The 12702-nt window shown below is 39.6% G+C and overlaps 1 protein-coding gene across 4 annotated transcripts in view; it reads right to left on the reverse strand.

The window, feature by feature from the left end:
• The window catches only part of EIF2AK1 (eukaryotic translation initiation factor 2 alpha kinase 1), a 31911-nt gene that overhangs the window by 18420 nt on the left and 789 nt on the right, over window positions 1-12702 (reverse strand). For 2 of the 4 annotated variants that reach the window (XM_077758722.1, XM_077758721.1), the window contains exons 2-6: window positions 6888-7046; window positions 2907-3040; window positions 1790-1827; window positions 1002-1101; window positions 399-479 (exon numbers count right to left, since the gene is read on the reverse strand). In XM_077758722.1, the coding sequence (XP_077614848.1) occupies window positions 399-479; window positions 1002-1101; window positions 1790-1827; window positions 2907-3040; window positions 6888-7046 (512 nt within the window). Of the gene's footprint in view, window positions 1-398; window positions 480-1001; window positions 1102-1789; window positions 1828-2906; window positions 3041-6811; window positions 7047-12702 lie in introns of those variants that run through there. The other 2 variants (XM_077758724.1, XM_077758723.1) reach the window with 2 other exon arrangements.

The following is a 12702-nucleotide window of genomic DNA, read 5'->3' on the forward strand; positions in this document are numbered from 1 at the left end:
CCTCCCTTGGTTGCACTTTCTCTCTCTCAAAATAAACTTAAAAAAATTAAGTCAAATAAAAATGTAGTTTTGATGTTTATTTCACTATAACCCAATCAGTAAACTTGGCAATCCACAAAACCTAGTATCAATAAAACAATTTTTTTTAATTAAAAAAAAATATATCAGAGCCTAATGAGCACTGGATGACGTATGGAACTGTGAAACCACTATACTGTACACCTGATACCAGTAGAACATTGTATGTTAAATGGAATTTAAATAAAAATTAACCCCCCTAAAAAAAAAAAAAAACCCCCACAGCATCTAGTATTGGCCAAATACACACACATACGTAACTCTTTCAATAGGACTTAAATACTCAATTACTCAAAATGGATACACTTAAAAATCCATACCTTCATACAATCTGTTTTAGTTGCACCGTTAATCAGGATTTTCTTAATTGCATAATACTGACCATCTAATTTATTCCTGACCTAAAAAGTAGAGGAAAAGAGAAAAGAACATTGTGCCATTAAATTCCAACTGAACAGAGAAAGTTATTTTAACCTGAGCTCGGGATCCAAACTAGCTAAACAGATAAGATTAAGCGAAAGACAAGCCTCCTCTTTACTATGTTCAGGGAAGTCGGCCATAACCAGCTGGACTAAAAGCTTCCAAACTGCAGTGCGATCCCAACTCCTAGAGCCTCTAGTTATGAAATCTGGGAACATTAGCAAAAAAACTCCATAAGGCCCAAAATACAAAACCACAACTTTCTTCAGTGATACGTTGTCAAGAAAATTAATATGGTTTCCGGAATCTGCCCAAACCACCAATGTGGTTGGGAAAAAGTTAAAAGCTGCCTGCTTCCCTGCAAGTGACGATCTCTGTGAAAAGTAAACCTACGTGATTTCTAGGAATTTCCTTTGAGCGCTTTAAATAATAATCATGAGGGAAAACTTCTCCAAGTACACTTATTCAGAGTAGGAGATCAAAGCAAGGATGTGGAAAACAACCTTGTACACTCTTCCGTATCCACCTTTTCCTAAGACAGCAAGCTCTTCAAATTCATTTAGATAACGTGAAGTCTGTGCTTCGAAGGTTACTTCCCTTGATCTAAAAGTGAAATACAAACAACCAATCAATATCAAAACACACGAGAACCAAGTATCCAGGGTATTTCAGGTTCACTGTATCGTTAACTTACCGAACCTTACTTATCACTAAATTACGATGATTTGAAAAGATGACACTTTACATTCTCTAGGAAAAAAATATTTGCTGAGCAAATCAACATGTAATAAAGACAGCAAGGAGGAAAAAAATAAAGAGAGCAAAGGGATCATTAATCAAGTACGTTACCAGTAATTAGCATTCCAATTAGAAATTATCAATGTTGTAAAGCAGGAATCCTAAGGATAACTAACATGCAGCATTTGATTAGCTGAGCTCAGTAACAAATTAACTTAAATTTCTTAATGAGACCAATTACAGATTTTAGACTAGCATCTCCTACCTATAGCCAAAATTCAATGTTGTTCCGCTGAGAGAGACTGGGGGTCAGTGCACTCAATAAAGGGGGGGGCTTTATGGCATCCACACAGGATGGGGGTGGAGGGAGAATGAGAAGTAAAGCAAATCTTGGAACAGTAACTAATATCTGAGAAAAAGCTTTTAATTTTCATAAACTACTAACTGCATTATTTTTAACCTCAAAACTCATTTCTGATTAATTCAGGATTAGTTCTTCATTTCTTTTGCATAGCTTACTCTCTGCACAACCACAAAAGTATTTAACACATACCTGATCTTCTGGATATGAGAATTATCCTCACAAGGATCCTAAAATCAGAAAATTGCTTTTAAAAGCATTTTGAAAAATTTATGGAATGAGGAATCTCACAAAATTCATGTGACGTTCATGTCATGTTAACGGTCCCAAATGCTCAAACAACATTTCAAGAAAGAAGAACACTTTGGCTTTTTCAGTATCATCTAGGGGTTTATAGGGTTTACGATGGAAAACACTTCTCTCTTAACCAAAAGATCACTACTGAAAAAGCTATATTCTGGCCACCCACTGAGAACGTTGAAAACTTACCAAAGAGCTCCATCAGCAAGTAGTTCTAGCTTTACATCAAAATACATGCAGAAACGGACCACTTCTCACATCTCCACTGCCTATGACCACCTGTCTCCCTGCTTCTGCCCTTGCCTCCATCTAGACTCAACACAGCAGCGGGGGGGATGGGGGAGGCATTAAAAGGTAAGTTAGATCACGTCACTCCTTGGCTCAAAATCCTGTAATGCTTCCCATTTTATTCGGTGTAAAAACCAAAGATGTTAAAACGGTCTCAAGATCCTACTCTATCTGTCTGTCTCGCTGCCCTCCTTCCCTGCCTCTTCCATACTCTCCTCTGGCCTATGCTCCAGCCACATGGCTTCTGGTGGGCAAAGCACACTCCACCTCGGGAATCGCTGTTGCTCTGCCTAGAATCCTCCTCCTCCAGACGGTGCATGGCTCGCACTCAGCTTCAGCTCCTCCCTCAAATAACTGGCCACTTTGTATATAACTCACACATTTTCTAATTCCTTTCACTGCTTAATGCTTCTCCTTAATACCACCGTGTAACACCCTATTTATCTTTATATATTTTTATGTTTCTGTTGCTGACTGTTCCTCATCAGAACATAAACTCAAGAAAAAGACCATAAGCCCATGAGGGCAGGTGTTTTCATCTTTTTTGTTTGCTGCCTGAAACCCAGCTCCTACAAGAGCGCCTAATGCACAGTGGTCGTCCAATAAATGTTGGATAAATTAAGGTTAACATTTTCATAAACCTGCATTATAATCAAGGCTTTAAAATGCCTTAATTTCTCCTGAAATTAAAATGTTTTTGTCATATATGGAGAGCGCTTACCTGACGAACTCTCTCTTTGGCGGACCTCATCAAATGGGTGATGGCTCTGTTGTGATGGAGTCTCAGCGAGCTAAACTCATCACTACAGGTAAAAGACGACAGCAGCCCCATTTTGATGAAGGTCTGACAAAGCACTAGAAAAAGAACACGGAAAACTATTATTAGAAAGGCCATCAATAAAACGACAATTTTAAGGAGACTAAAGAGTAATAATAGCCTCTATCAAAAAAAAAAAAAACCTCTGAAAGAAAAAAGTTATGTTTATACACACGTTACAGTTTGGATTTTGAGCCGATAACAGAGAAGGAATTGGCACTTGCTGATCAGGAACACATCTACAATTACTTATCTGATACCGAGCACTCACCTGTTTACCATGCCTGGCTGGTGGGTAAAGCACTAAGCTGTTTTTAAAAAGGCAAGAAAAAAAATGTAAATTTACTACTAGTCTTCTGACATTCAAACACATCCCCTTTTGCTGAAAGGCAATGAGGTCCGAAAGAGGCAAGAGTGAAAATGTTATTAGAATGCACAACAGGACCAGATGGATCTGACAGATATATTAAGAACTCTACATCCTGAGGCCAGGGAATTCACTTTCTTCTCAAGTGCGCATGGCACATTCTCCAAGATAGATCACATACTGGGACATATAGCAGCCCTCAATAAATATAAAAGAATTGAGATCATACCATGCACACTCTCAGATCATAATGCTTTGAAACTTGAAATCAATCACAGGAAGAAGTCTGGAAAACTTCTCCAAAAAAGTCTCCAAAAACATGGAGGTTAAAAAACACCCTACTAAAGAATGAATGGGCCAATCAGGCAATTAGAGAAGAAATTTAAAAATATATGGAAACAAATGAAAATGAAAACACAACAATCCAGAGTCTATGGGATGCGGCAAAGGCAGTCCTAAGAGGAAAGTACATTGCACTCCAGGCCTATTTCAAGAAATTAGAAAAAGCGCAAGTCCAAAATCTAACAGCTCACCTAAAGGAACGAGAGGCAGAGCAACAAGAACGCCCCAAACCCAGTAGAAGAAGAAAAATAGTAAAAATCAGAGCAGAAATAAACAACATAGAGACCAAAGAAACAATCGAACAGATCAATGAAACCAAGAGTTGGTTTTTTGAAAAAATAAACAAAATTGACAAACCTCTAGCCAGGCTTCTCCAAAAGAAAAGAGAGAGCACCCAAATAGATAAAATCATGAATGAAAATGGACTTATTACAACCAACCCCTCAGAAATACAGGCAATTATCAGGGAATACTATGAAAAATTATATGCCAACAAACTNAAAGAATGAAACTAGTTCATTTTCTCACACCATACACAAAAACAAACTCAAAATGGATACAGGACCTGAACGTGAGACAGGAAACCATCAAAACCCTAGAGGAGAAAGTAGGAAACAACCTCCTTGACCTCCACCACAGCAACATCTTACTTGACACATCCCCCAAAGCAAGGGAACCAAGAGCAAAAATGAACTATTNAGTGATGAGAACAAACTGAGGACTGATGGGGGGGGTAGGGGGGAGAGGGACATGGAGGAGGGCACTGTGGAGATGAGCACTGGGTGTTATATGGAAACCAACTTGACAATAAACTATTTGTAAAAAAAAAAAAATAATTAAATAATTTAAAAAAAGAACGCACAACAAAAGTTGTTCTTGATAATGGACATCTCTCTAGCCACCAAAGAGCACACATGCATAAAGACCAAATACCAAGGGGAAAGTCATAATACCAGGCTCCTCAGAAAAAAAAATTTCTAAAGAATCCTTGGCCTTTATTTATTCATAAACCACACACACACACACACACACACACACACACACACACACCATAGAGAAAATTCTTATTTTTCTATATGGACAACTTCATTAGATTATCAACTAATTGTATGACATCAGAAACATTTTAAGTATATTTTAAAAGTTCAGTCGCCTAAAAAGGAATTCAGAGATATCTTAAAATCACCAAGGTTTCAGATTTGCTTTAATTAGGAACACGATTACTACTTAAAGATCACTATAATCTGCTTTACTATTCAATGAGCTCAATACAATAATCCCCAGCTACCAATGTTCTGGAGCCTACCGAACACCTCCTTTTGCACAACCCACCTCCCCACCACTCTCAAAAAACTAAGTGTACATTCATACATTTTCCATGTCCCACCGAGCTCATCGAAATAATCATCTGCCTGTAACTAAAAACATCCCATACTAAGATCACATAAAGGTATCTATAAGTTTGAGGATTCCTAACACTAAACAAGACTTAGACTTTTTTGGTAGAGTCTGTGGCTGGCCAGAGCTATTAAAGAAGCCACAAAGCTCTCGATGAGCTGGACCAGAAACATCATAATCTGTCACTCTGCTCACCTCTGGGCCCAAGTTTCTCATACACATAACCTATGGCAACAATAAAAATAAACATTCCAACCATTGTGGTACAATAGGAAACATACTTGGTCTTATCTCCTAAAACTCACACAGATCCTAAAATTCTTGTGATTTCCCAAGTGCTGAGGGTGCAAGGAGCATCTTTTGTTCCAATATTTGGTCTTCACCCTCAGTTCCTGACACAAGAGCTTCTAAGACCCTTGGAATCTCCAGTGTGGTGAGTGTCTTTGTTACACTGACGAGATGACTGGGGGTCCCCAAGGGAGCTTCAAATGGGGACAGGTCACCAGAAAGACCAAGCCTTGATGAGAAGCTTGGAACTTTCAGCTCTACCCCTCCATTTTCCAGGGAGAGAAGAGCAGGGGATTGAGTCAATAATTGATCATGCCACCGTGATGAAGTCTCCATAAACTCCTTCAGATGGAGGACTCAGGGAGCTTCTGGGGAAACACATCCAACCACCAAGAGAGTGATGCACCCCAACTCCAGGGGGACAGAAGCTCCCGTACTCTGGACCCTACTGGTCCTCATCCTATGTGCCTCTTCATCTGGCTGTTCACCTGTATCGGTTATCATACCCTCTGTTGTATAATAAACCAATAAGCAGAAGTGTCTCCCCAAGTACTGAGAGCCATTATAGCAAATTATTAAACCAGAGAGATCAACCCCTTACAGTTAACAATTTATACCCAAGTTGGACACAAATACAGGTAACCCATGGACACTGGGGATCCACTACTTGCCAACTGGCATCCAAAATGAAGGCAGTCTGTGGGACTGAACCCTTAACCTGTGGGATCTGATAACTCCAAGAAGGCAGTGTCAGAACTAAACTGAATTGCAGGACACCCAGATGATGTCAGAGAACTGGTCAGCACGGGAAAACACCCATACATTAGGTGTCAGAAGTATCCAGTGCATAGAGGAAAACAGTTTCCTGTTCAACAACATAACATGCGGCTCCTCCAGGGCTCTGGTCAAGAACTAGTTCAGAATGAGGCGCCTGGGTGGCTCAGTCAGTTAAGCATCCAACTCCAGCTCAATCATGATCTCACAGATCGTGAGTTCAAGCCCCACATTGCGCTCTGTGCTGACAGCTCAGAGCCTGGAGCTTGCTTCCGATTCTGTGTCTCCCTCTGTCTCTGTCCCTTCCCCGCTCATACTCTGTCTCTCTCTGCCTCCTTCAAAAATAAATAAACATTAAAAGAAATTAAAAAGAAAAAAAAGAACTAGTTCAGGACGAGCACCTGTGATTTTTGTTTTCCTGTTCACCAATGAAACCATGGCAGACCTTCAAAAATTATATGAATGGACATGTTATAAAGACAAGAAAACTACCTTTTATTTGTTTAAATACACACAATTACATGGTTATTAGTCTTTTGGGGTCCTCGATGACTACATTCGTAAGCAATTACCCAAAGGAAAATATAAAATGCATCCAAGAAATAGAAACTATTAACAGTTATTTCAAATGTTTACATACCAGCTGCTTCTCAGACCCACATCAAACAACATAGTATTTCTGCGAGGCTTATTTGGCAAGATGTAGTGTTACTAACATTTAAACACCTGTCTTGAGCGCAGAGGGTCTGGCTCATGCACATGGCTCAAGTGCTCGAGCAAGGAGACAAGCAGCAGTTGGTTCGCAACCACGAAAGGGAAAGTCGGCTGTTGGAGGGGTCCTTTTAACACCTGAAGTTCCGCTGGAACATCGGATTCTACAAATTGAGAGAGGAAAAAAACAGTAAACCTATCTCGTAATGACAAAATAGCAGATTCCAATTAATGCAACACAAACTATTTACATCTAAGGAAATAAAACACAAAACGGTAGTTATGCCCAGTGGGGTTAATCAAGACAGACTTTCTGGAACTGAGTTTGGAGTCAAACTCTGGAAGCTGGAAGACTCGCAGAGGGATGCCATGGAGCGGGGAGGGGGAGAGTGTGGTAGTAATGACAGGTGCAAAGGCAGAACTAGGTAAATGAATATCTAAACATTCAAGCAAATGAAAGGCAACAGGATGGCTTTTTCCTTCAAGAGGACAGCCGAAGCCCACGCATGAAGAAGCAAGTTTGGCCGCGCAACGAGGTCAAGGGAGGAAGGACAGAAACTACCTGAGGCATATGCTATGTGTACACCAGGTGTTTCATGTGCACAAGCTCATTCAATCTTCACAAAAACAGTGGAAAGGAAATGTTACCGTTCTCACTTTATAGATCTCATAAAGAGGTTAGCGAACTTGTAAGCAGATAGATCAGAATAACTCCCAAAGCGAAGTTCATTTATTTTGAAAGAGAGCAAGCGAGCACGGGGGGGGCAGAGCGAGAGAGGGAGAGAGAAAATCTCAAGCAGGCTCCATGCTCTCAGGGCAGACCCCAAAACGGAGCTCAAACTCCCCAACTGTGAGATCATGACTCGAGCTGAAACCAAGAGTCGAATGCGTAACTGAGCCTCACAGGCGCCCCTGAGCCTGTCCTCTCCGCTACACAAGCCCAAGCAGATGAACGAGTTGGCACTTCAAGCTGAAGGTTTTAAGTTCTCATTTACTCTTTATTTAATATGTCACTGAATAGGCCAAAAGCAGTCAGAAGGAAAAATGTCTAAGGAAACCGTTCTGGAACACGAAACAGGTAGACAGGAAGGGACATGCAACAGTCACAAGAGCCTAGTAAAGGAGGTAAATGAAAGAAACATGGAGGAAAGAACACGTCCCAGAGAGGTCAAGAAAGAAACGCACTGGCCAATTATACAACACGAGGAAAAGGAGGATGGAGGCGTTAATGGGAGTGAAAACTGTAAGAGGGGCTGTTAGAAGAAAGAGGAGACCTTGTGATCTTTCCAGTTGTGGGCCCGTTCAATTGGAAATGCCCTGCAGAACCAGAGAACACACATCCTACATCTGCTAAAAAGCCTCCCCATCTTAAATATTCTATTCCACCCTCCTCTATAATATATTAAGGTCCTGGAAAAGTCAGTTTCTAAATCCAGACTTCATCACCAATTTCCTCTCTGACTTGTAAGGAGACCAAAAGAACACCTATGAGGTACGGAGATGTGCTATTGGTTTTAAATGAAAACTTAACCACGTATGGGGGTGAGGAAACAATGAAAACCGTGCCCATGTAAAAATTTCTCTATGTAAAGACATCTTAAAGTTAAAACGTGAATCACAAATTCAGATATAGTACATAGATCTGTGCTGTACATGACACAAAAAAGAAAAGATAGTAAAATTTATATAGAGCTCTTATAAGCTAGTAAGAAAATGAAGCACAGTTAAAATTCAAATAGGTTTAACATAACTAGTAACTAATGACATATACATTAATATAACTATGGTACCAGAATTTGCCATTAGATTGGTAACTATTTAAAGCCTGGAGGGGCGCCTGGGTGGCTCAGTCGGTTAAGCTTCCAACTTTAGCTCAGCCCACTTCGGATCCTGTGTCTCCTTTCTCTCTGTCCCTCTTGCTCCAGCTCTGAATCTCTCTCTCTCTCAAAGATAAATGAACGTTTAAAAAAAATCAAATCCTGGAATACATGGTATTGTTATAGGCACAGAAAAGCAGACATTCTCAATCACAAGGTGGTAAAAGTGTTTGCAACTTCTGGTAATAAATACAGGATTCAAAATGTACAAATATTTGACCCAGCACTTCTAGTTTTTGGAAACATCCACCAAGAAAATAAGTAAACAAAGCACAGCAAATATATAAGATGTTTAGCATACCACTGTTTAGAATACTGGAAACCTGCTAGGTAAGTTATATACATACCACAGGATATTATGCACTTGCTGGAAACGATGGTGTATAAAAAGATAATCATGAATAGCCCATTATCCAGTCAAAGGAGCAAGAATAAAGCAGTAATACTAATGAAGGTGAGGCGAGATAGTCCCATACAAACCAATACAACCTCTCTGTTCATCATTTAATCAAAATGTATCAAAACTTTTTTTTTAATGTATTTCTTTAACCCAACAAATCCTACTTCTGTACATGTAGTCTAAAGAAATAATCAGGTATCAATAAAGACTTTTGTGGGAGGCTCAGTGGATTAAACATCTGACTCTTGATTTCAGCTCAGGTCATGATGTCATGGTTGGTGAGATTGAGCCCTGAGTCGAGTAAGGCTCTGAGCTGACAGCACAGAGCCTGCTTCAGATTCTCTTTCTCCCACTCTCTGCCCTTTGCCTGCTCCTCTCTCTCTCAAAATAATTAAGCATCACAAAGCAGAACATAAAAGGTTTATCATACTATGATTATAATTTAAAAATGCATTTATTTCATAGCTATATAAATATACATACAATAGAAAAAACAAAACAGACAAAATCTCTCCCCCTTGTTTTCAACAATATATCAATAGAATTTGTACAGGAAATGAAATTACAGTGAACATGCTGTTTTACAGTCTGCCTGTTTGATCCTTAGGATCTAGATTCTTAAAAGAAAAAATTTTTTTAATGTTTTATTTATTTCTGAGAGAGAGAGAGAGAGAGAGAGAGCAAGTGAGCGCAAGCAGGGGAGGGTCAGAGAGAGAGGGAGACACAGAATCCGAAACAGGCTCTACACTCCAAGCTGTCTGTCAGCACAGAGCCCGACGCAGGGCTCAAACCCACGAACTGCGAGATCATGACCTGAGCCAAAGTCAGATGTTCAATGGACTAAGCCACCCAGGCGCCCCTTTTTTCTTTTTAATTTTTTTTTTTAAGTAGGATCTTAGAATCTAGAAATCCACCTGGCTTACAGCAGTCCTCATTAATATTTGCAAATGAATATACTAAATTGTTAGTGGTGAATCATTTGGAATGGGAGTACAGATGACTTTCTCCTCTTTTTCCTTTATTTCCTTAAATTTTTCTGAATGATTTCTCTAAATTTTTATCTTATTTGGACAAACTCAGATAGAAATCTTTAACCTATTCAAGATATCTTTGACAATATCATTTTTTACGAGAGAGACAGCAGATGTGCTGTCTAAATTTTTATCTTATTTGGACAAACTCAGATAGAAATCTTTAACCTATTCAAGATATCTTTGACAATATCATTTTTTACGAGAGAGACAGCAGATGTGCACGAGAGAGGGGCAGACAGCTAGCTCAGAACCTAAGGCTCCATGCTCAGCGCAGAGCCTGACACAGGGCTCAATCCCACGAACCTTGAGATCATGACCTGAGCTGAAATCAGAAGCTGGACAATAAACCGACTAAGCCACCCAGGCGCCCGGCCAACAATAGATTTAAATGCAAGTCATCAAATAAACTGTCTCTAGCTATGCCAAAATGAAAACAGTAATCTCTGGGTAATCAGATTGTGGTTTTTAAATTTTCTTCTTTAGGTTTTTCTATAATTTCAACATACTCTGTAATGCGAAAAAAAATTTTTTTAATATATTGATTTGCCAACAATGGTGAGCTGATGGTTAGGACGGTTTTCTGCTTCTCTATACTCATACTTCCCTACTTTCTAAAATAATTAACTTCTACTTTTTAATAAGAAAAACAAAACAAAAAAAGAACTATCAGTGGAGTCAAATGAACCAACTAAATCAAGAAAATAGCAGGGTACCTGGGTTTCATGTGAAAATAGCAGGGTTGGACGTTAAGCGTCCGACTTCGGCTCAGGTCATAATCTCAGGGTTCGTGGGTTCGAGCCCCGCGTCAGGCTCTGTGCTGACAGCTAGCTCAGAACCTGGAGCCTGTCTTTTGATTCTGTATCTCCCTCTCTCTCTGACCCTCCCCTGCTCACCCTGTCTCTCTCAAAAATAAGTTTAAAAAATAAAAATAAAAAAATTTTTTGCAATTAAAAAAGAAGAAGAAGAAGAAAATAGCAACTGTAAAAAAAAAAAGACCAGTGGACAAATACCAAACGCAGGAAGGAGTAAAACTGAAAGGCAATGAAGGCTGACACTGAATGCTTCCCATTTCAATCCTGGTCATGCAGAAGAGGGAGATCAAAGTGGCTAATAGGAAAGATGAGGCCAGGTCCTCTTACAAAAGAATAAGAAGTGGTATGAGATCCTAGGTGAATTAGAGTTCTAGAATTCTGCCAAGAAGGAGATGGGTAGACAAACAGGAAAAGGATCACGGACTTCAGGCTCCTCAGGCAAGTAGGATCTGAATAAATGGTCCATTATTAAATGAAGGAGAAACCTGGAGGATTAATCTGAGCCAAAATTTCTGGAAAACTTCTGTCAGATGAAAGAAGAAAAAACAAAGAGCCTGACATTGGGCTTANCATAAACTGTAAGAGTGACTACTTCACATCATACAGACGACCTCCAAGAAATCCTGTAACTTGTTCTGTTTCTAAGTCTACCAAAAATGAAACTATTCTCCATAGACTTTACTTTTCACATAAAAAGACTTATGTCTGGATATTCTGGACCTCTCTGGAAAAAAAGGCAATACGTAAACACAACAGTACTATCAGTAACCGAGGAGAAGGAAGTCTTTCAAAGCTTATCTAAGATCACTCCCTTCAAGAATAGGATCTCTCCTTTGCAGAAAACCTTATCTCAATGTTACAGAAAACACACACTTGGATGTTTACAGCTGGAACTTTTCCTCTGACATTAACATTTCACCTAATACTGAGCTGCCTTAGTAAACCAGGTTTCATGTGAAAAAAAAATCAGTACATTAAAAAATAGTTCTCTCCAGGCACCTAGGTGGCTCAGTCAGTTGGGCCTTCGACTTCAGCTCAGGTCATGATCTAAGGTTCCTGGGCTCTAGCCCGCATCGGGCTCTGTGCTGACAGCTCAGAGCCTGGAGCCTGCTTCAGGTTCTGTGTCTCCCTGTCTCTCTGCCCCTCCTCCTCTCATGCTCCGTCTCAAAAATAAATAAAACATTTTTTTAAAAAAATAGTTTTCTTAAGACTGCTCTCTGTCAATGACCGCCTTAAATTACCACCACAGTCTTCTTTTGTCTCCTTTAGGGTCAAGAATTATAGACAGTATCGGGGTGAAGTTCGAAGGACTTAAGGAATAAATTAAACTTTCCAACTTGGCTTGCACCTTCAAATCCACTGCAACATCTTAATATTTGTTTCATGCTTCAACTGAGTGTGTATTCCCTGTAATCATCCTAACTACCATAAAGCCAAAACCTCCCTGAATCAATGCATTCATTCCTGATGGCCCAACTTAATTTTAAAAACTGCCATAACAAGTGGTAGTAATTAAAGGCCCTATGAACCTTCAATAAAATAGTGGATACTCTGAAGTAGTTAGAGTCAACGTTTTAAGTATCTCTCACTATAAAATAACTTGCCTGACTTAACGCTGTATCTCCTAGTAAACAAAGCCTAGCACCATCCCCCCCCCCCAAAAAAAAAAACGTGGGGCATTTTTTTTCTTTAAACAG

This window comes from Crocuta crocuta, unplaced genomic scaffold (genome assembly GCF_008692635.1).
Source record: "Crocuta crocuta isolate KB4526 unplaced genomic scaffold, BGI_CrCroc_1.0 scaffold273, whole genome shotgun sequence".
In the NCBI taxonomy this organism is placed as follows: domain Eukaryota; kingdom Metazoa; phylum Chordata; class Mammalia; order Carnivora; family Hyaenidae; genus Crocuta; species Crocuta crocuta.